The 24,758-nt window shown below is 36.0% G+C and overlaps 1 protein-coding gene across 14 annotated transcripts in view; it reads right to left on the bottom strand.

Moving 5' to 3' along the window:
• MAP9 (microtubule associated protein 9) overlaps positions 1-24,758 on the bottom strand; it is a 46,077-nt gene that overhangs the window by 4,190 nt on the left and 17,129 nt on the right. For 10 of the 14 annotated variants that reach the window (XM_051819924.2, XM_051819925.2, XM_051819927.2 and 7 more), the window contains exons 8-14: positions 21,819-21,889; positions 19,339-19,507; positions 18,058-18,147; positions 16,890-17,051; positions 16,361-16,506; positions 15,705-15,837; positions 1,411-5,440 (exon numbers count right to left, since the gene is read on the bottom strand). In XM_051819924.2, coding sequence (XP_051675884.2) covers positions 5,318-5,440; positions 15,705-15,837; positions 16,361-16,506; positions 16,890-17,051; positions 18,058-18,147; positions 19,339-19,507; positions 21,819-21,889 — 894 coding nt within the window. In that variant the 3' untranslated portion in view covers positions 1,411-5,317. Of the gene's footprint in view, positions 1-1,410; positions 5,441-12,412; positions 12,578-15,704; positions 15,838-16,360; positions 16,507-16,889; positions 17,052-18,057; positions 18,148-19,338; positions 19,508-21,818; positions 21,890-24,758 lie in introns of those variants that run through there. The other 4 variants (XR_007909331.2, XR_007909329.2, XR_007909330.2 and 1 more) reach the window with 4 other exon arrangements.

Here is a 24,758-nt window from a genome sequence, read left to right as displayed (position 1 = left end):
TATTGCAAAAATTGAGCAAGAATATTTAAGAAAAATATCTGAAAGGCAGAGTTATTAGAAGATTTTTGGAATTGTTCCGTTCTTCCTTAGCTTTCAGTTGTTTTTTAAGCCCAGTAGCATCTCATATTCTAGCAACTGTAACTGGACTGCCATGGAATGAGCAGATTGGTCCAGTCAGACCAAAAGCGGCATTCTGTAACAGGGAGAAGTTTTCTATTATCACTCCTGTGTATGAAAAAGTAAGCATTTGGGGGCACCTTTTTAAAATTGAAGTAAAATGTACATAAAATCTATCTTCTCAACCACTTTAAGTGAACAGTTCAGTAAGTTATGCATTTTCACAATGTTATGCCACTGTCTCCAGAATTATCTCCTATCTAACAAAACTGAAGCTCTGTATCCATTCAGCAGTACTCATTTTGTCTCCTAGTTCTAGCAGCATAAAACTGGTTCTAGTATTACATATGAAATTTTTTATCTACAGCACTGATATGGTCTTGCAGGAAGACCCATGGCATCTTTATTATCTTCGAAATACACTGCGACAAGGTTAATCCTGTGTGTAAAACCTCTTTAGTGGGTATCTCAAAGCCTGCTGTATAACCTACTGAGTTTTCTGGCACTCTATTACTTAATTAAAGATATGTGAATAACTCCTTAAGTATTTTAAATCCTATTCTATCTTGGAGATTTAATGAGGTCACCCATATTGGTGAGGATAATGACTGTATCATATTATTTTCCAAAGCAAACATTTGTTAAGAAAAACAGTGTCCATTAACAGGTTGAATAAATTGTTCCTGTAGTACCAAAAATGTCTAGGAAGTTATATTAGTATGGATCTATCTCATGATAAATTGTTCTGTGGAAAAATCTTATTATCAGATACGTAGTTTGATCATTCAATTCAAACAATAAAAGACTATTTTGATTGTATGCATGTGTTAATATTTGCATTTCTATATTATGGATGCATTAACACTTGTATGTACATATACATAGGTCACAAAAGAAAGAGAGACAGAGGTGGAAGGAACTATCCTTTTTTTCATTTTCAGTATAATTTCAGCTATGGGGAAAAGGTATTAGAAACTAAAAATCGGAAGAGTAAAAAATAATTTTAACTATAATTATCTTTGGGTAATGGGATCATGGGTGATTTCTGCTTATTTTAATTTTCTTATTTAATGATTATATAGCCTTTATAGTTTGTGTAAAAATGTTATAAATCCAATTTAAGTTAAAAATAAAATTTTATATACAAATTTTCAGCCATTTCTTATGAAAGGTATATCAATATTACATGATTATTTTATCTCTGGCCCACAACTAGAAGTCACACAAAGTTCTCTAACACCATGAGATAAAATTTTAGCACACAGTCAATAAATGACATCAATCAATAGAATATATCTTGAATGGTTGACTTTAATAAATTAAGCATTACATGAAAACATACTATCAAAACACAGACATAAACATGAATACATATCCCTCAATGACTCCTAAAATATTCTAAATTCAATACCATGAGTTTTGTCAACTTAAGTTAACATAATACAATTTAATGTAGCATAAACATTCAAAATAACATAATCACATGAAATTTGAATTAAAAAAACACAGAGAGGTCTCCAAGTTAACATCTACATAGCATTTTATTGTTATATCAGCCAGTATAATAAACTAGGAAAATTTACCATATTTGTTTTACATAGAATGGAAGCAGGTAGGTTTAAATATTGTTTAAAAGCACTACTGAAATCAGAGCCAAGATTAAATTAGGGGAATCGATGTTTCCTCTGCTAGTTTATAATTGGGAATGATTTTGACCAACATGTAATTTTTCCTGTTTTGTGAAACTTACTTTCTTTGTTGTATCTTAGATCATGACTCAAGACTTAAGCAACTTCAGTTTCCCACACCTTATGATAGTGTAGGTATCCAAACTGCTTTGATCTGATGCTCAGTTATGGGGAGGGCACTGGAGAAATAAGGAAACAGATGAGAAGACATAACTCAAATAATAAAAAAAACACAGTACAAAAGTTAGTGTGAACATTTTAGCAGTTGTGGAATGGAGGACATATCCAACTAAGAAACCTGAGTTCTAACTCTGGATGCCCTACAGCTGTGTGACTGGCTAAATCAAAATCTTTGGAAATCAGTTTGTACACTTTAGAAATAAAGTGTTTGGATCAAGTTGGTCAAATTACTAAAATCTCTTTGAGGTGCAGTTACTGCACATTGAGGAACATAACCATGGGCCACTAATTAGTATTGGGTACTGCTTCAGCAACAGTGAAAAATACCAGTTCCAACACAATTTGAAATACAGAATTAGCCAAAATTTTCAGTGATGTAACTACAAACCACTGTAATATTATTATCCCATGAATAATTCTTACTTTCTTTCACTTCACTGTTTTCTTGGTTATTATGAAACTTAAATTCTATGTAAAAGTTGAAGTTCTAATATTTAAATGTATTAAAATATTCCAAGGAAACATGTTTATAGCAATTTAAAATATTCATATAATTCCTATGTACTTCTAAAAATCTTAGTATTCAAGTGATCAATGTTATTTGTAAGTGGGAAGTTTAGTATGAACTTCAATGGGTCCTTAATTTGAATTATACATGCCCTAATAGTATTAATGAAAACTTAATGAATAAATATCTATACTGATACTTGATAATTTCTAAGGGAATATGAGAAAGGTATACCCCTTAAATACATTAAATATTTTCTAGATAATACTACCAAGTGTGATTCTCCCCTTTGCCTCTCAGGCAGTAAACAATAATACAGTACCGTATCTTCACTCCCTTCCCAAAAACTCAGCTTTGTTTTTGCTACAGGAGAAGAGATGACTTCACTGATTCAGATGATTTTTAGCATATTATTCACAAGAAATAATATATTATTTATCACAGTAAGACAGAAACCACCATTCACATTTGAGACAAATGACTTGGTTTTTTCCAAACACCTCAATTTCTCATTTCCTCCTACATCAGAAGCAACTCTAAGAAGAAATTTAGTTTTCTTTCTTAGGAAGGCCCTGATAGAAAGCACCACTTTATTGTTCAGTTGTATAGCCTATAATGACCAGAAAGGCCAAGATTTCTTCCCATATGGGAAAATCATCTAGTGCTAAATACACACTGTTACCCTAGTTATGTCCACCTTCTCACATTCTAGTTAAGTGGAGTGAATGTGGGGCTCATGATTGAAAGGAAATGATGTCAAAAACGAACATTTATGCAGTCCTTCTAATGTTCCTAGTACTTTACATTAATTGATCTCATTCAATTCTCACAACAATCTATGAGGTAATGGTAAGCCACTAAATGTAATAATGTACGAGAAAGTAAGAAAACCCAAGTAAATAATTAATGTGAAGTCCAGAACACACACATTTATGATCTCACATTCCCCAGAGTAGTGTACCTTTTTTTACATTTCTTTTTGCCTCCCTGGAATTTGCAAATATCTTTTTGGCTCTGAAGAGCAGATTCAAAACAATAAACACTTAGTGCTCTGTTCTGGTAGGCAAGGTGTCAGGTCCTGTGGAGAGCACCCGATGAGTAAGAGGCGGCAATCCCCATGCTGATAATCCGCATTGCTGGCAGTCATGCCCACTGCAGGAAGTGTTCTAGATGAGGCAGCGTGACAAGGCATCCTTCTTCACACACATCTCACACTCACCTGTGGCACTGAACAGCCTCTGAAGGATCCTCGGCATCTTCCTGAACTTGCACAGGCACTGCAGCAAGGAGAGGGATGGGTGTGTGGAACCCCGAGTGACCGTTTCACAGTAGTGGATGTGCTGACTTTCTGACGTTCCAATACGAGATACAAGATGTTTGAGCAACTCCTTAAACGCTATGAATTCTTGCTTCATTTTATAGATTTAATGAGGTCCACTATCGCTAATACCAATTAGGCATGTATTTCTTGGGAAAAGTAGTTTCTGAGTAATAATACATGATTTGTAAGGTTGCTATGATTCAGAAATCTTGAAAGCACTTACGATTTTTGAGGTTACATGTAGTGTGAAAAAGAGCACAGGGATTCTGGAGGGAGGCAGCCTTAGTCAGACTTCAACAGTTCTGACTCCAACTCAGCCACATGCTAGATGGATGGCAAGTTATTTGGTTTTCCTAAGTCTCTGTAAAATGAATGGACAGTATCTAAATAGTTTTTATAAAGATGAGAAATAACATTTGTAAAGATCTAGCAGGAATTACATATATATATAATAGGTGCTCAATAAATAGTAACTGCTTATTCTCATCCATCACCTTTGCATTTCTGGATTGCACTATTGGCTAAAGTAGCATCTCACCTGTGAGAATGAATATTAAGTCATAACTTAGATGTTCCATGTCAAGTATGAGACTAGTTAATACATGGATATGCAGAGATCAAATAAATAAAAGTTCTTCAAACATTTTCCATAAATTTTTTCCCATACAGCTAAGTGTCTTCTAAATATATAAGTTCTAAAACTGGATTGTTGAGGACAATCATTGCCTTAATCCTCTTTGTGGCAATAAGGACCTTGAACTCCTGAGGAATTTCCATTACTAAGGTCTACGTGTATCACTGCCATGACGTTGGTATCTATTGGTATCATTTAAATAATAAGGAAAGTAAGATAAAATTTAGAAAGAGAAATTTCAGAGGTGAGCTCATTATAAAGTGCCTATGATTGTCACGTAAGCTTGGAACAGATAAAGTACAGTCATATTAAAGCATAAGGCAGAATTCTTAAAATGCTTCATTGATTAGAGTTCTACTTGAACTATTGCCTCTGTTGGCCAAGTTCTAATTTGCACAGTGCAAACACAGCTTGGAGCTAAATATCAGTTTCAGATAAAATATATGCAAACATTCATTTAAAAACTGAAACCTTGAGGCAAAATCATCAACAGATTCAGTGTTTTCTATGATGATACCTCAATGATTTCCCTTATTACTGGGAACAAATTTAAATAACATGCAGAAGACTTAGTTAAAGTGATCATGGATCACACTGTGTTAAGAATTACCAGATTATCAAGACATGATAAAGCTTTATGCATTTGAATAGAAAGAAGTTTGATTATTAGCTTTTCATTTGAAGCAGTTATCTACAGTTTGAAAAATGTTTTCACTGATTCCATTCCTAAGTATATTTTTCATTGTCAGCAGAAGAGTCTGGCAACTTATTAAAATAGATTCTTCTAACTATAACTAATTGAATGGTTTTAAGCCCCTGGTTAAAATCAGCAAATTGGTAAATAGCTAAATATCTGAGAACGAGAATTATCAAAACACTTTTGAGATCACAGTTCTGCTTGGAGGGCTCCATGGAGGAAGTGCCTCATTTTCAAGAAAGGAATGGCGTTTCTTTTGTTTTCGTTCAATTCTTTCTTGCCTTTCTTTTTTTTCCTAAAAAGAAAATAGAAAACTAAGTTTACATACATACATCAACATTATTTTCAAATCAGTTTGCTTACTGAAGAGCAAAATAATACAATTTAAGATATTTATACATTGAAACCGGTACTGTGGCATAGTAAGTTAAGCCTCCTCCAGGTGTGCCAGCATCCCATATGGGTGCCAGTTCTAGTCCCAGGTGCTCCACTTCCGATGCAGCTCCCTGCTAATGGCCTGGGAAAGCAGTGGAAGATGGCCCATGTACTTGAGCCCCTGTACCCGTGTGGGAGACCTGGAAGAAGCTCCTGGCTCCTGGCTTGATTGGTGCAGCTCTGGCTGTGGCAGCCATTTGGGGGAGTGAACCAGTGGATGGAAGACCTCTCTCTCTGTCTCTCTCTATAATTCTGCCTCTCAAATAAATAAATCTTTTTAAAATAGATATTTATACATTATTTCCCACTTTAATTGGCTACAAAGGGATAGGAGATACACTGATTTATATGTAAACTACCAATAAGTACTAATGTCACTTATTTTTTATAATACTAAAGGTGATATTAAAAATAACAAAATTTAAAAAGACCTATAGTTCTTTTCTTTCTTTTAAAGATTTACTTATTTATATATTTGAAAGGCAGAGCAGAGATTGATCTTTCATCCACTGTTTCATTTCTCAAACGGCCTTCAAAAGCCAGGAGCTAGACACTCCACCCTATTCTACCTCAGGAGTCTAAGTACTTAGGCTGCCTTCCACAACCTTCCCAGGCACATTAGCAGAAAACTGGATCTGAAGCAGAGCAGCCAAGACTCTTAACAGGTACTCTGTTATAGCATGCCACTGTCACAAGCATTGTTAGCTTAACCCACTGTGCCACAACACTGGTCCCCTCTTTTTTAATGTTTATTTGAAAACAAGAGTGGTGGGGGAGGGGAGGGCGCGCACGCACGCGCGCACAGACACACACACACACACACACACACGCAAATTTTCCGTCTACTGGTTCAGTCCCCAGATGCTCCCAGTACTCAGGACTGGTCCATACAGAAGTCAGGGATCCAAATTTCCATCAGTTCTATCATATGGGTCTCAGGGGCCCATGCACTTAAGTCTTCATCTGCTGCCTCCCAACGTGCGTTAGCAGGAAGCTGGATCAGAAGCGTGGTAGCCAGGACTCAAACCTGCACTCTGATATGGATGCAGGTGTCCCAAGTAGTAGTGTAACCCACTGCACCACAATGTCTGCTGCACATCTCTAATTCTATAATTCAAAGATAATAGTTTAGAAGTCAGTGATGGTTTTCTGAGAACAGATTATTGGAAGTAAATTGACTGGGTGCAATATTTGAACATGCCTCTGCAACATGAGAGACTTCACATATTTTTCAAATGGTTGAGAATTCAGCATCACATTTCTTTGCTTACTGTTGAGCTTGGCCACATTTTCAAACATCCCCCCAGCCCTTTTTTGAATTTTCTGTTCAGTTATCTGGCTCATCTAAAAGTATGCATACCAGTGCTTTTAACTGTTAGGAATTTGCATATTTTCATTAAATATCATCTTTGCATCATTTTACCTACATTGCCTTTTTTATTGCTCACCGTTTTACAAAAATGTAGTAAATATTTCAATCACAGAAAACTTTGTTAAGAATAATATAATCAGGGCCGGCGCTGTGGCGTAGCAGGTAAACCCACTGCCTGCAAGGCTGGTATCCCACCTCGGCTGCTCCACTTCCAATCCTGCTTTCTGCTATGCCTGGGAAAGCAGCAGAAGGTGGCCCAAGTCCTTTGGCCCCCGCACCTGTGTGGGAGACCTGGAAGAAGCTCCTTGCACCTGGCTTCAGATTGGCACAGCTCTGGTCTATGTGGCTATTTGGGGAGTGAACCAGCAGGTGGAAGACCTTTCTCTTTCTCTCTTTCTTCCTCTGTCTCTCTGTAACTCTGCCTTTCAAATAAATAAATAAATCTTTAAAAAAATATATATATATATAACCCAAACCTGTGTACCTACTATCTGCCTTAAGAAATGATATATGACCAATACTTGTGGAGTGCCCTGCATCCACTCCCTCGTCACAACTCCCTCCCTTCCCAGCCCAATGCAGTAACCAGATTCTGAATTAGACACTTAGTATTGCAGTATAAGTCTGAATCATTTCATTTCACATGTATTCATTATGAAACCACAAATAATTTTTTCAGCTGTTGTATCTGTGAGTTCGGCATCCAAGGAGTGGATACAAAATATTCCGAGAAAAAAAAAAAAATCTGTGTCTGTACTGAACATCTTCAGAGTTCTTTCCATGTCATTATTCTCTAAACATTACAGTGCAACAACTATTTAAACAACATTTCCATTGCATTAAGTGTTAAAACTAATCTAGAGATTTAAAGTATATGACAGTATGTCCATAGGTTATACACAAATATACCATTTTATAAAGGGGATGCAAGCTTTCCTGGAACCAATCCCCCATGCACTCCAAGGGAAGATTTTATAATCTTTTACAACTTCCTTTTCTTTGGCTCCTCCTGGTATTTCTAAGATCCATCAATGTGGCAATGCAGCTCTGGTTCATCCATGTACAAAATTCTAGCTTAAGACTACATCACAATATATTCATCCATTTTTTATAAAGCATGTATGTATAATGTTCCCATTTTTTCCACTCAAAACAATGCCATTTTAAACATCTGTGTTTGTATTCTTATGCATGAGTTAAATATGGCCATGTGTAATGCATAGGAGTGAAACCAGTGCTTTAAAAGGCATGCACATGACCAACTTTAACTGACAACATCAATTTATTCCCAAAACAGCTGTAGGAATTTACCCTCCAACCAGCACCTACGTTGATTTTTTATTTTGATGTGCATAAGATTTTATATTTCATCATGTTTCACTTTATGATTTCTTATTGTATTTCTAGATTTAGAAAAGCATTTCCAGTACGGTAAATGTTAAGCTGTGTAGAGTGCTGAAAGGGCCAGGACATGGGGACTGAAAAGCAACGTGAGATTGCCTAAATGGCCTGGCATCCTGCGACTTTCTAAATGCAGAGTCAATGTACAAGACTGGAGTGGGCTGAGGATGAAATGGCTATGAGGAACCAAGAAAGTATGGACAAAGCTTTCTAAAAATACAGTGATAAGGAAAAGCAGAAAAAATGTGGAACCCTTGATGGAAGGAATTTAGAGAGCTTATCTTTATTTTAGAGTATGCATTTGGGTACACAATGGGAATGATTCAGAAAGGTAGAAAGAAAGTATGCTGAATTCACAAAAGGGTGAGAAGGGAAATTTACATTTTACTTGATAGGAATAGTCCTGTTTCATAATATTTTCAAAAATACCACCTTTCATACTTTTATGTTTTTTATTATAGTAGGTTAAGTTTTGAACCAGTGTTTCTCATATACTCCCTTCAAAGAAATTATTGTGTATCTGGAGATTAGTAAGCAATCTAAAACATTTAGCTGTGTATACTTGAAATATTAGTAGTAAAGCTAAGAAACAATTAAAATTAGAGGACAAACAAAATTGAAACTCCCCACCCCCCAAAATACAAAAGATTAATGAAATGAAGAGCTGGTTTCTTACAAAAAAAGATACACCATTGGACAACTAACCAAAAACAAAAACAAAAACAAAAACACAACAAAAAAAGAGGGAGAAGATACAAATTAATAAACTTAGGAGATTAAAAAGAAAGGAGATATAATGATGGATACCACATAAATAAAAAGAATCATCAGGAATTACTACAAACAGCTATATGCCAATAAATTTGAAAATCCAGAAGAATATGATAAATTCTTGAACACATACAATCTACCAAATTGAGTTACGAAGACACAGAAAACCTAAACAGACAAATAACCAAGACAGAGATTGAATCAGTAATAAAGAGCCTCCCAACAAAGAAAAGACCAGGGCCAAATGGCTTCACTGTTGAATTTTACAAGAGTTTCAAAGAAGAACTAATTCCAATTCTTCTCAAGCTATTCAAAACAATTGAAAGGGAGAGTATCCTCCCAAACTCCTACAAAGCCAGCATTACCTTAATACATCACATTAACAAACTGAAGAATAAAACCATATGATTATCTCAATAGATGCAGAGAAACCAACATCCTTTCATGAAGAAAACCTTAAGTGCATTGGGTATAGAAGGAACATTCCTCAACACAAGGCGATTTATGACAAATCCATAGCCAGCATTATATTGAATGAGAAAAGCTGGAATCATTTCCACTAAGATCTGGAAACTGACGAGGATGCCCACTTTCACCACTGCTTTCAATGTAGTCCTGGAAGTTTTAGCCAGAACCATTAGATAAGAAAAAGAAATCAAAGGGATACACACTGGAAAGCAGGAAGTCAGATTATCCCTATTTGCAGATGACATAATTCAATACACAGAGTTACCAAAAGACTCCACTGAGAGACTACCGGAATTCATAAAAGAGTTTGGAAGGGCGGCAAGATAGAAAATCGAAACACAAAAATAACCTTTGTGTACAAAGGCTAAGAAAGAACTAAGATCAATCCCATTCACAATAGTTACAAAAAAATTAAATACCTTGGAATAAATTTAACCAAGGAAGTAAAAGATCTCTACAATGAAAATTACAAAATATTAAAGAAATAAATAGTAGAAGATATTAAAAAATGGAAAATCTTCCATGTTCATGGATTGGAAGAATTAATATCAAAATGTCCATACTACCAAAAGCAATTTATAGATTCAATGTGATCCCAATCAAAATACTAACAACATTCTCCTCATATTTAGGAAAAACGATGCTAAAAATCATAAGGAAACACCAGAGACTCCAAATTACTAAAGCATTCTTAAACAACAAAAACAAAGCCAGTGGTGTCAAAATACCAAATTTCAAGACATACTACAGGGCAGTTATAATCAAAACAGTCTGGTACTGGCAGAAGAATAGACATATAGACCCATGGAACAACACAGAAACGCCAGAAATGGATCCACACATATGCAAACAGCTAATCTTTGACAAAAGAGCTAAGATCAGTTGCTGGAGAAAGAGAGGTCTCTTCAACGAATGCTACTGGGAAAATTGAATCTCTGCACACAGAATTAAGAAACATGACAGCTATTTAACACATTATACAAAAACTAAAAATGGATCAAGATGTAAATCTACAAACTGGTATCATTAAATTACTAGAAGAGAACACTGGTTGCTTTGCAAAACGTTGATATAGGCCCAGACTTCTTGGAAAAGACCCCAGAAGCAAAGATAACCAATGCTAAAATAACAAATGGGATTAAGTCAAGCTGAGAAGCTTCTACACTGCAAGGAAATACTCCGCAAACTGAAGAGGAACTGACAGAATGGGAGAAATTATTTGCAAGCTAGGCAGCTGATAAAGGATTAATATCCAGAATCTATAAAGAGCTCAAGAAACTCAACAACAACAAAACAAACAATCCAGTTAAGCAATGGACAAAGGGCTTCAATAAGCATTTTTTCAAGAAAAGAAATTCAAATGGCCAACAGACACATGATAAAATGCTTGGGGCCCGCACCATGGCTCACTTTGTTAATCCTCCGCCTGTGGCAGCAGCATCCCATATGGGCACCAGGTTCTAGTCCCTGTTGCTCCTCTTCCAGTCCAGCTCTCTGCTGTGGCCCAGGAGGACAGTGGAAGATGGCCCAAGTGCTTGGGCCCCTGCACCTGCATAGGAGACCAGGGAGAAGCACCTGGCTCCTGCTTCGGATCCGCACAGCATCGGCTGTAGCGGCCATTTGGGGAGTGAACCAACAGAAGGAAGACCTTTCTTTTTCTCTTTCTCACTGAATAACTCTATCTGTCAAATAAATTTAAGAAATAATAAATAAAAAAAATGAAAAATGCTCAGGATCATTAATCATCAGGGAAATGCAAATCAAAACCACAATGAGTTTCACTTCACCCCAGTTAGAATGGCTCTCACACTGAAATCAAAAAACAATAAATGCTGGTGAAGATGTAGAGAAAAATCCCTAATACACTGTTGGTGGGAATGTAAACTAGTGCAGCCATTTTTGAAGACAATATGGAGATATTCCAGAAAGCTGAAAATACATACACCATATGACCCTGGCATCCTACTCCTGGGAATTTATCCAAAAGAAATGAAATTAGCATATGAAAGAGTTATCTATATCCCCAGTTTATTGCAGCTAAATTCACAATAGCTAAGATACAGAATCAATCCATATTTCCATCAACTGATGACTGCATAAAGAAAATTTGGGGTGTGTATGTATATATATATTTATAGATGTGATATATATATATATATATATATATTTGTAATGGAATACTACTCAAGTGTAAAAACAATGAAATCCTATCTTTTGCAATAAAATGGATCCAACTGGAAACAGCTGTACTTAGTGAATTAAGTCAGTCCCAAAAAGACAAATACTATGTGTTTCCTCTGATAACTGATAGAGTATGGTAAAATGTAATATATACAAGTAAAATTGACATTTTGAGACTTGATGACTGTTTACAGCCCTTGTCTCTTCTATTGAGCAACAGTATTTTTTTTCTTTTTACTATTTGTTGAATTCTTCACTTAGTGTAGAGTTAATCTTTTCAGTATAAGGTAAACTGAAAGTAGGTCATTGTAAAAATTAAGAGAGGGAATAAGACAGGAAGGAGGAAGAAGGGTAAGAGAATGAGTGGGAGAGTTGGTTGGGAAGTATCACTATGCTCTCAAATCTATATATAAGAATTGCATGAAATTTGTTTATCTTAAACCTTTTTTAAAAAATAAAGAAGTATAAAAAATACTATAATAAAAAGTGAGGCCGGTGCTGTGGTGTAGAAGGTTTAGCCTCCGTCTGCAGTGTCAGCATCCCATGTGGGTGCCAGTTTGAGTCATGGCTGCTCCTCCTCCTATCCAGCTCCCTGATAATACACCTGTGAGGGCAGCGGAAGATGGGCCCCTGCACCCACGTGGGAGACTCAGTGGAAGCTCCTGTCTTCTGGCTTCAGCCTGGCCCTAGCAGCCATTTAGGAATGGAACCAGCAGATAGAGGATCTCTCTTGATCTTTCCTTCTCTCTTGATCTCTTCCTTCTTGTTTTCTCTCTCATTCTCTCACCTTCTCTGTGTCTCTGTCTTTCAAATAAATAAATAAATTTTAAATAATAAATAAAAAATAACTGGTTAAATCATTAAGGAAACTTTATTCTATTTTCAAGAAAATGTCAAAACAAAAGTAAAACTCAAGCATTTATAATTAATTGCTCAAAATAATATTAGTAGTGAGTATAAGACTTATAAGTGCTTTTTTAGAACATATGCCATGTAGTAGTTTAACCAAAGGAAATCACTAAGAAACATCACCTTTCTCTTTCAAACTACTGAACCAATTTCGATTGTCTTAATTTGTTACTATTTCTTGTAGGGAATTAGCAAATGTCAGTACTTAAGTCAACATATAAACATAAATCCTGAGTATATTTATTAGGATTACATTAAATTACATAAAGGAGAGGTAATTACATCTTTATAACATCACTGACAGATTAAGTTTTTCTGTCCAAGAGCAGTTTTGTAAAGGATGTACTTTTCTCTGAAGGGAGGAGAGAACTTCCACCTGGCTTGTGGCCTTGTCTAAATACTGACTGAGTTTGTGGATTCAAAAGACTTCCAGAGCCTAGGCAGCTCATGTCTAGAGCCTTGGGTGATCACTGATGTCATACATAAGAGTGTCAACTGTTAATGACAGGAGTCACTGTGCACTAACTCCCTATGCAGGACTTCTGTCCTCAATGAGTTGTAATATTATGAAAGTTAAATGTGATACTTATTCTCAAACAGGTTTGTGTGTGTGTGCAATTTTGCTGAAATCTTTACTTAATGTAGAGCTGGTTTTCCGTGTACAAAGTTAACTGAAAATGAATCTTGATGGAGAATGGGACTGGGAAGGGCAAAGGGAAGGAGAGGAGGGCGGGAGTGTGGGTGGGAGGCGGGTATGGCGGGAAGAATAACTCTTCCTAAGGTTGTACACATGAAATTTGTATTCCTTAAAAATTAATTAATTAATTAATTTAAAAAAAGAGTTGTTCTGTTTTGTTTTCTGAAGTTTTCAACTGCATCCTTCAAGAGCATTGTAAAGTTTTGGTCTTGTACATTTTGTACATTAATCCTACCATCAAATAGCTCATTTTGGTGTCATTCTAGATACTTTTGATTCTAAAGTTCATTTTAAAAAATAAACAATAGGCAGAAATTCTGAAACAGAGCTATGAAGAGAAATTTGCCACAATATTTAGCCATATAAAAATAACAATGAAACAGTATGGTATTGGAATATATATATAGTGAAATTTGACCAATGAGATAGAAAGTCAATAGATAGCCCTGAAAATATTTAGTGGGTAAAAGATGAATTTGAAGAAATAAAGTTTTATATTCCCTATCACATATTAGGATAAATTCTAAACAGAACAAATGTTAAAAAGATAAGATAATAAAGTCATATTATTTGAAAAACAAGAGAAATTTGTTTAACTTCAACTTACTGAGAAGGATTTTTAAACTATGCTTGAATATCAGAAATCAAAAGACAAGACTGAACTTGAGACCTAAATATAAAACTAAACTCTTCATGGAATAAAATACTATAAAGTTGGCAAATAGTAATATAGCAGGGAAAAAATATCTGTAACTCCTCCCAGAAATAAGCTAATTTACATAAAATGCTTCTAGAAATCAATAAGAAAAAGACCAACAACTAATAGAAAAATGTTTAAAGTCTATGAATTGACAGTTTACAGAATTCCAAAATAAAACATTTTAAGAGTGTGTATATATATATATGCATGCGTGTATACATACATTAATACACATATATATATATGTTTATATATAAATTTCATACAGATGAAAAGATGTTCAAGCTCAATCCTGACCAGAGAAATGCAAATAAAAAATATATTGGATGATATTTTTAATGGGTTGACTGGCAAGAATTAAAAAAATTTGATATAAAACCCCTATTAAAAAGACTATGGGGCGGGGGGGGGCTGGCGCTGTGGCACAGTGGGTTAACACCATAGCCTGAAGTGCCAGCATCCCATATGGGCGCCAGTTCTAGTCCCAGCTACTTCACTTCTGATCCAGCTCTCTGCTATGGCCTGGGAAAGCAGTACAAGATGGCCCAAGGCCGGCGCCGCGGCTCACTAGGCTAATCCTCCGCCTAGCGGCGCCGGCACCCCGGGTTCTAGTCCCGGTCGGGGCACCGGATTCTGTCCCGGTTGCCCCTCTTCCAGGCCAGCCCTCTGCTGTGGCCAGGGAGTGCAGTGGAGGATGGCCCAGGTGCTTGGGCCCTGCACCCCATGGGAGACCAGGAAAAGCACCTGGCTCCTGGCTCCTGCCATCGGATCAGCGCGGTGCGCCGGCCGCAGCGCGCCGGCCGCGGCGGCCATTGGAGGGTGAACCAACGGCAAAGGAAGACCTTTCTCTCTGTCTCTCTCTCTCACTGTCCACTCTGCCTGTCAAAAAAAAAAAAAAAAAAAAAAAAAGATGGCCCAAGTCCTTGGGCCCCTGCACCCGCGTGGGAGACCCAGAAGAAGCTCCTGGTTCCTGGCTTTGGATCAGCTCAGCTCTGGCCATTGCGGTCATTTGAGGAGTGAACCAGCAGATGGAAGACTCACTCTCTCTCTCTGGCTCTACCTTGCTATGTAACTCTGTATTTCAAATAAATGAAATAAATCTTTAAAAATAATAATAATAAAAAAGACTATGGAAAATTTTCATACATTTTGATTGCAGAATCATGTAAATATGTAAACTATTCATATAAGTTATTAAATCATGCAAAGTACCTATTTACAATAATGTATGAATTATTAAAAACAGATATGTATATTGATCTTTTAAAGTGGAAAATGATATCTTGCTTAACATTAGAATACCCTCAATAGTTTACTTGTCTGCTTTCCATGATTTCAGATATAAAAATAAAAATAAAAGAATGGGCATGACTGGTAAATTACTGAATGTGGGGATTCAAGTAAGAAAGGATATTATCTGAATATCTGAGAGAAAAGTAGAAGCACTAAAAGAAATCAGTTAATTAAAGAGAATGTGATATACATAGCAGAGAATAAATTCAATAAGACATCTTCCAGGTAGAAATGGTAAACTGGTATGGGACAAACAGCACTGGAATTACGGACATAAAAAGCTCAGAAAACTGCAAGGGAAAGACACAAGTACACTAACAAGTAACACCTACCAGCCATTTTTCATATTCGTCAATAGCTTGTTTATCTTTATCTTTTTTCTCAGCTCTTTTAAGTTCTTCCTTTCTTTTCTCATTTATTTTCTCTTTTTCCTTTTGTTTGAAAAAAGCTTCCTTTTTTTCATTCCTATGTAAGATAGTACAAAACACTGGAAGGTTAAAGAATATATAATAAGATTCCTTAAAATAAATTTTAGCTACAATGAAATTGAGATACATGAGCAGACTTCAAGAAAATCAATTTTTAAAAAGCAGGAAAAAAATTTGTAATCTACAAAAACATTTATTGGGGCCAGTGCTACAGCACAGAGGGTTAAAGACCCGGCCTGCAGCACCGGCATCCTACATGGGTGCTGGTGCAAGTCCTGGCTGCTCCACTTCTGATTTAGCTTTCTGTTAATGAGCCTGGGAAAGCAGCGGAGGATGGTGCAAGTGCTTGGGTGCTTGGGCCCCTGCACCCATGTAAGAGACCCACAAGAAGCTCCTGGATCCTGGATTTGGATCAGCTCAGCTCTGGCCACTGTGCCCATTTGGGGAGTGAACCAGCGGATGGAAGACCTCTCTATGTCTGTCTCTACCTCTCTCTGTAACTCTGTCTTTCAAATAAATAAAATAAGATCTTTAAAAGAATATTTATTATTGTGGATTACCATTTTTCAACAGCAGTTAAATTATCTTTCTTTTTTTCAGCAACAGTTTCTTCCTCTTTCTGTTTCTTTGCTCTTTCATATTCCTTCTCCTTTCTGTTTTTCTCTTTAAGATATTCCATCTTTTTCTCTTTCCATTTTTCAAATGCCTGAAAAAGTTCCAATTGATTTTCTTACTATGACTATTATGAAACAAGTAAAAATGCAGTTAATCATGAATTTTGATTTCAAATATTTAAAAAGAATTACAGCATGGTATATATAGATAATATACTGTGTATTTCATTATGAAGCAAAGAAAAAACAAATTAGAAGGTAGGATTTTGGTGTTTTAATTGTAAAGAAGTATTTACTGTTTAAGGGACACATGTATTTATCCTAATTGGACATTAAAAAATACATATATATATACTGAATTGTCATATAGTACCCCATAAGTAGGTATTAATACATGACTTAAAATTTTTTTAAAATTAAAAAAAATGAAATTATAAGACAAAAGAAAAGAGAGATATTCAAAACTCTTGAATACCTGTAGTGCTTCTCCTTTTCGCACAGCATTTTCTTCTTCGGTTTTCTTCTTGTTTTTTTCCTCAAGCCTCTTTTTTGCAGCTATTTTCTTTGCTTCCTTTTCTTTCATTGCCTTCCAGGCCTCGAATGACGCTAATGCTTCTTCTCTCTTAGCAGCTCTTTTCTATTTTGGAAATAATAATAGGTAGATACATAATGCACATGTGTATAAACAAGTAGACAAATACAGAGATATGCACATATATAAATATAGCTTTAATTCCTTGATAGTCATTAGGGACAGAAGGTTTCAAATCAGATGACTTATTTAGGTTGCTTTATACAGGTGAATTTAGAAGAAATGTTATCTGAATTATTGATTCTATTTAAAATGTCCTTTTCTAAAGGCATTCATCAGATATTCACCTACTATTTATGAGAAGGAAGTCAACTATTCTTTGGTAATACAATAAAAAAATGCTAAATATAGTGTTGATTGTTACAATTAAATGTTCTTAATAAAGCACTTCAATTATAATTATAATCAAGAAAGTTGGGGCCAGCACTATGGCGCAGTGGGTTAACGCCCTGGCCTGAAGCACCAGCATCCCATATGGGCGCCAGTTCAAGACCTGGCTGCTCTGCTTCCTGTCCAGCTCTCTGATATGGTCCAGGAAAGCAGTAGAAGATGGCCCAAGTCTTTGGGCCCCTGCACCCATGTGGGAGACCTGGAAGAAGCTCCTGGCTCCTGGCTCCGGCTCGGCACAGCTCTGGCCGCTGTGGCCATCTGGGCAGTGAACCATTGGATGGAAACCCAACAGAGAATGGAGGAAAAATGAAGGCCTAATGTCTAATGACTCCTTATATTTTTGGTTAAATACTAAAGGAAACAAAATTTTAGGAATTAGGTGGTCACAAGCAATAATAAATTTATAATCAGTCATACCATAGCTATTCTATACATAAAGTGATAAAACAAAAAATAAAAATCTATAAGTTAATGTTTTCATGTAAAAGTTATAATACATTTATATTAAACTAAAAAATATAAAGTATAAAAGAAAGAAAATCATAAGTGAATTATTTTGTATATATATGTCACTTTGCCATTTTAAAAAGTAGATTTAGAAAAACTCAGAGATTTTATTGATATGCAAATCTAGAACATTTTTCAGTTAGTTTCACAATACCTGTTCATTTTGGATCCTTAGGTTTTCACTTTCAATTCTTTTTATTCTGTGCATTTCATGTAAATATACATTTTTCTTTTCTAACCACTCCTGTCAGAACAAGAAAAATACTGCATGATATTCAAAGTTCCCAAATTCTTATTTATTTCTGAAATATTTGATTAAAACTCTAAAAACACAAAATTTGTAAATTTTATATAAAGGAATGTCATTTTTCTTTTCTTCTAAGATTTTAATACAGAAGGAAAAGTGCAATTAAGAAATTTCTATTCACGTTATCCTTGTTGTAACAAAAGACTTTGGGGCTAGCACTGTGGCATAGTAGTGCCACATCCCAAATGGGTACTGGTTCATATCCCAGCTGTTCCACTTCTGATCCAGCTCCCTGCTAATGGCCTGGGAAAGCAATAGAAGACGGCTCAAATGCTTGGGTCCCTGTATCCATGTGGGAGACCTAGAATAAGCTCCTGCCATTGTAGCCACTTGGGGAATGAACCAGCAGATGGAAGATCTTTCTCTCTTCCTCTCTGTAACTCTGCCTCTCAGCAAGACAAAAAAGACCATTTTGAGGATTATGCAAAAATTAGGAAAATTTTGTGTGTATGTAAGCCCCATAAAGTCTCAGAGACAGAAAAAAATGAAACCTTTTTATTCATAATCTAAGCTTGAAAGAGAAAAAAGCATAAAAACATATATAGATCTTCAAGTATTTAACTTTTGCTTTTTTTTTTTTTTTTTTGACAGGCAGAGTGGACAGTGAGAGAGAGACAGAGAGAAAGGTCTTCCTTTTGCCGTTGGTTCACCCTCCAATGGCCGCCGCGGCAGGAGCCAGGTACTTATCCTGGTCTCCCATGGGGTGCAGGGCCCAAGGACTTGGGCCATCCTCCACTGCACTCCCTGGCCACAGCAGAGAGCTGGCATGGAAGAGGGGCAACCGGGACAGAATCCAGCACCCCGACCGGGACTAGAACCCAGTGTGCCGGCGCCACAAGGCGGAGGATTAACCTAGTGAGCAGCGGCGCCAGCCAACTATTGCTCTGTTTTTAATCAACAGTAATAGCATGCTCCCATTCTTTAAAAATATCTATAATCAACTAAGCAAAGCATGGAAGAAAATAATTTAGTAAATTATTTTGGCTTGCCCATGTATTACAAAATAAAATCCTTCTCAATAAAATTAAGTGTTTGCTATCATTTCTATCAGGGTAACGTTATTCTGTGACAAACAGCCTTATGGAAGTTATCTGTTATTATTTTAAAACAAAATTCTTTTTTTTTTACCTGATACACAGCTGCCCTTATGCTGTCTGCTTTGTCAGGTTCTAGACTTGGTTTCTGTGAAGGCTTTTGGTCCAAGACTCTCAAAGTCCCTAAATAGTGAGAAGAAGTAGTTGTTGAAGGACTTCTCCTTGCAGAACTAGATTTCTTTAAAAAGTCGGAAGTCATTAATCTGAAAAGATCCAAACAGATTAAGATAAAATATTACAAATGCATTTAGTAGAACAGACATGTGTTATAACATGCAAGTATTATATTTGAAAGCTATTTTGTTCTTTAATATACTAAATTATAAGATGTTGGTAAAATATTAAGGGTCTTCAAAAAGCTTATTGAACATGCATAGTATGAAAAAAAGTATGCATGGATTTAAAAAATTTTGGTACCAAAATAAACTTCCTTTTAATTTCATTTTTCTATTAACTTTTTCAAGAATCAAATATCTTCATAAAATCTTTTTTTTTTTTTTTTTTTTTTTTACTTTTAAAGATTTAAGAAAGGCAAAGTGAGAGAGAAAGAGAGATAAGAAAGAGAGATATATTCCATCCTTTGATTCACTTCCTAAACAGCTGCAACAGCTGGGCCAAGCCAGACAGAAGCCAGGAGTCAGGAACTCTATCTGGGTCTCCTGAGTGGGTGGCAGAGGCCCAAGTACTTGGGCCATCTTCTGCTGCTTTCCTAGAAAGATTAGCAGGGAGCTGGATCAGAAGTTAGGTAGCATCACAGTCAGAGACTTAACTCGCTAAGCCACAATACTGGCCTGTATAATATTTTCTTAGTATACAAAGAGCCCCATTAAAAATAATGTAAATTTTTTCACTTTATATAATTTAAACAATTGTTCCCTGTAGTATTTATAATTAGAACCATTTTAAGAAACATGGACCATATCTCAAGTTACAAGGGAAACAATATTAATAAAGGTAGTTTTGCTGGCGCCGCGGCTCAATAGGCTAATCCTCTGCCTAGCGGCGCCGGCACACCGGGTTCTAGTCCCGGTCGGGGCACCAGATTCTGTCCCGGTTGCCCCTCTTCCGGGCCAGCTCTCTGCTGTGGCCCGGGAATGCAGTGGAGGATGGCCCAAGTGCTTGGGCCCTGCACCCCATGGGAGACCAGGATAAGCACCTGGCTCCTGCCTTCGGATAGGCGCAGTATGCTGGCTGCAGCGCACCGGCCACAGTGGCCATTGGAGGGTGAACCAATGGCAAAAGGAAGACCTTTCTCTCTCTCTCTCTCTCTCTCTCTCACTGTCCACTCTGCCTGTAAAAAATAATAATAATAATAATAAAGGTAGTTTTAATCACTTTTTAATGCCTTTTTATAGTGTTTTGTTACATAAACCATTCTCAGTATGGGATTAGAAAGAACCATGGCTTCTTTTTCAAGAATTGGTGGGGAAATCTGGCCTATCATCTGTTTTGATACACAGTTCAGTGCACTACGGCTATATTCACTCATTTCCATGTGGTCTATGGATGCCTTCTTGCTACAATAGCAGAACTGTGCAGTCACAACAGGATTGCATTACCTATAAAGACTAAAACATGGGCTTATTGTCCATTTACAGGAGAAGTTGGCTGACCCTGTTCTAATGGTCATTTCATATATGATAAAAGATGCTGAAAGTTTTGATTAGCACCTAATGAGTCAACATTCATTATCATCAGCATGGACAAAGGTACAGATTTTTAGCACTTGAATGAGCCCACATAGACCAGAGAACCTGAAAACTCCAAGCACAAGTTTTTTAATGTGTTGGACAAAGACACTTAATAGAATTAAGCATAATGCTGGACTTCAGTTTTATCACCATTTTATATTATTGTCTCAGGAAAAACCGAAGAGCAGTATAGAGTATAGAGAATTCCTAGTCTTTGACTTCAGGGAACAAGCAATTTTGGAGAACAAAATGATTGCATAAATACTCTAGCTATTAAAACAACCATTAACAGAAATAATTATTTGGGCCAGGACTGTGAAACAGTAGGTTATACCTCTGCCAGTTTCACAGGCATTCCATATAGATGCCAATTCATGTCCTGGCTGCTCCACTTCCAATCCAGCTCCCTGCTAATGTGCCTAGAAAAGCAGTGGAAGATGGCCAAAGTGCTTAGGCCCCTGCACCATGTGGGAGACCCAGAAGAAGTTCCTGGCTCCTGGTCTTCAGATCAGCTCAGCTCTGTTCATTGCAGCCATCTGGGGAGTGAACCAGTGGATAGAAGACATCTCTCTCTCTCTCTCCTTATCTCTGTAACTCTGCCTCTCAAATAAGTACGTAAATCTTTATATAAAAAAGAAATAATTCTATTACTAACTTTTTATAAAGGATTTAATCAGCTGAAGGATTTTATTATTCAGCTCATAAGATAGAAATAAGAGAAAACCAAGTGACATAAAGAAAAATTAATTTTATGGAATTTAAACTGAAATCAAACTTTCTAGAATACAAATCTACAAATGAGGAATTTTGATAAGTTTATTACCTGCCAGATGCACTGGATACTCTATTATTTGTTGACCTTTTATTCTTTGTGTTTCTGTCTTCGATTGTTTTCTGTTAAACAGAAAATACCACAGAAGGGTTATTTACCATAGGTAGTAAATCAGTATTTTTCAAAACTACTACAAGTCAAGTACAACAGGCGCCAGGAACAAATCAATGAATAAAATGCTCTCAGGGATACTGCATTTTGGAGAGGGTTGACCAACAATAAATGTATCCATAAAAGTGAATCATGGAGACAAATTGAGTACAGTGACAGCATGACTAGAAGGAGGCCGAAAGGCCACAATGGTGAAGTTGATCTGGGAAGGTCTCCTGAGACTGACATCAGAACAGAGAACGGATGAGCACAAAGGGTCCCATGAAGGTCTAAGGGAACAAGGAAACTCAGTGCTAAGAGCCAGAGAAGGGAAAGAGCTGGCGCTGAAGCACAGTGAACGGCAAGAAAAGCAGAAGAGACGTGGTGGTCAGAGAATGAAATGGGATTACCAGGTGGTGGTATGAGTTTGGATTCTATTCTCATGTGAAAAAACAACAAAGACACTTTAACAGGGGGGATGATCTGATTCAGACTTAAGAAATATCCCTTTAAGAGCAGTAATAACTAGACCAAATATCTAGTCAAAAGAAATGAAAGGACTCCAATTAAGTTCATGGAAAAACAGAATTAAGAGTTTTATTTTGGTTCAGACCTTTTTAAAAAATACTTTTTTCATAATATCAATTTTCCATGAAATTTTGAAGCCTGATCTAGTTTAGAATTAACTTTTATTTTTTTACAAAAATTAAATGTTTATATTAGAGATTTCTAAGATACCGTCTATAAACTTCCAAAATACCCTTTTTTGAAGGAATAATTTTTCTACTTTATACAAATGGGTGAGTATGTGCTAGGAGTAAAGTGAGAGTGCAGATGGACGCTAACTTGGCAGGAGTGTTTTTCTTAAAGAAGATAGCTAAGGGTGATTTACCTGGAAAATGGCTTAATCAGTCTTCATAATCTTAATTGAAAACTAATATTGTTCATTATAAAAGCCCTGCCCATCACAAATTTTTAGTTAGCCCTATTTTCTTTCCTTAACAGTGAATACACATATTACCTTAATAGTGAATACACACTAGAATATATTTTTAGTCAAATGTAGCTATAAGAGATAAAAAATTCATTTCAGGAGAAGTAAACATTCTACTGCATAGCTAAAGAATATGCATTTCTTTCATCAGGACACAGAACATTCTTCGGGATAGACCATATATTAGACCACAAAATAAGTCAACAAATTCAAAACAATGAAATCATATTGTGTATCTTTTCTGACCGCAAAGGAATAAAGCTTGAACTTACAAACAAAAGAAATTCTAGAAATCATACAACTGTATGGAGACGGAACAACATGCTCTTTCATGAATAATGGATCACTGAAGAAGTCAAATGGAAGATTTAAAAATTCTTGGAGACTAATGAAAATGGGAACACAACATACAACTAACAGGCAAAGCAATATTAAGATGAAAGTTTCTAACAATAAGGGCCTACATCAAAAAATGGGAATGTAGCAAATAAAATAAGCTAACAATGTATTTCAAAGACATAGAGAAACAAGAACAAGGAGCTGCTGTAGTGGAGTAACAGGTAAAGCCACCACCTGCAATGCCTACAACCCATATGGATGCTTGGCAGTTCCTGTCCCAGCTACTCCTGTAATCTCACTTGATTCCTGTCTCAGCTGCTCCACCTGCAATCCAGCTCTCTGCTAATGTCATAGGAAAAGCAGTAGAAGATGGACCAAGTAGTGGTTGGGCCCCTACCATCCACATGGGAGACCCAGAAGAAGCTCCTGGCTCCTGGCTTTTGCCTGTCCCAGCCCTAGCCATTGTGGTCATCTGGGCATGAACTAGAACACGGAAGATCTCTCTTTGTCTCTCCCTCTCTCTGACTTTCTAATAAATAAATAAATCTTTTAAAGAAGAAAATAAGTAAAGAAAACCAAGAACAAACCAAATCTGAAATGAGTGGAAGGTAAAAAAATAAAAATGAAGAAATAAAATAACAAAATACAAAACGTAAATGAAATGAATGCTTATTTAAAGAGACAAACCAAACTGAGAAAACATTAGACAGACTGAGAAAAAGAGAGAAGACTGAAATCAATAAAACCAGAGACAAAAAGGAGATATTACAATTGAAAGCAAAGAAATACAAAGAATCATTAAGAACTATCATGAACAAACCATATGCTAACAAATTGGAAAACTGAGAATAAATTTCTGGAAACATATAATCAATGAGATTATAAAAACATAGAAAACATGAACAGATCAATAACCAAAGATGAGATTGAGTCAGTGAAAAAGAATCTCCCAACAAAGAAGAGCCCAAGATCAGATGGCTTTCTGGGTTAATTCTATCAAATTTGTAAGGAGTAACTAACATAAGTATTAAAACTATTTTAAAGAGCTAAATGGAGGAGACTCTTCCAAACTAATTTCTTTAAGGCCAGAAGCAGACAAAGATATAACAACAAAAAAGGAAATTATAGTCCAATATCCCTGATAAACATAGATAAAAAAATCTTCAATAAAGAATGAACAAATCAAATCCAATAACATGAAAAATATCAACCAATCTAACCATGTGGTTTTTATCTCAGGGATGCAGAGATGGTTCAACATAGGCAAATCAATAAACATGATACATCACATCAACAGAATGAAGGATAAAAATCATATGGCTACCTCAATAGATGCACAGAAAGCATTTGATAAAATACAACTTCCTTTCATGATAAAAACCTCAAATTAAGTACTGAAGGAACATATCTCAGGATAATAAAGGCTATATATGACAAGCCCACAGCCAACATTTTATTGAATAGGGAAATTTTAGAAATATTTCCACTAATATCTAGACAAAGATGTC

This window comes from Oryctolagus cuniculus, chromosome 8 (genome assembly GCF_964237555.1).
Source record: "Oryctolagus cuniculus chromosome 8, mOryCun1.1, whole genome shotgun sequence".
Taxonomy (NCBI): Eukaryota; Metazoa; Chordata; class Mammalia; order Lagomorpha; family Leporidae; genus Oryctolagus; species Oryctolagus cuniculus.
Note: the sequence above shows the minus strand (reverse complement) of the source record. Positions and strands in the feature narration are given on the sequence as shown.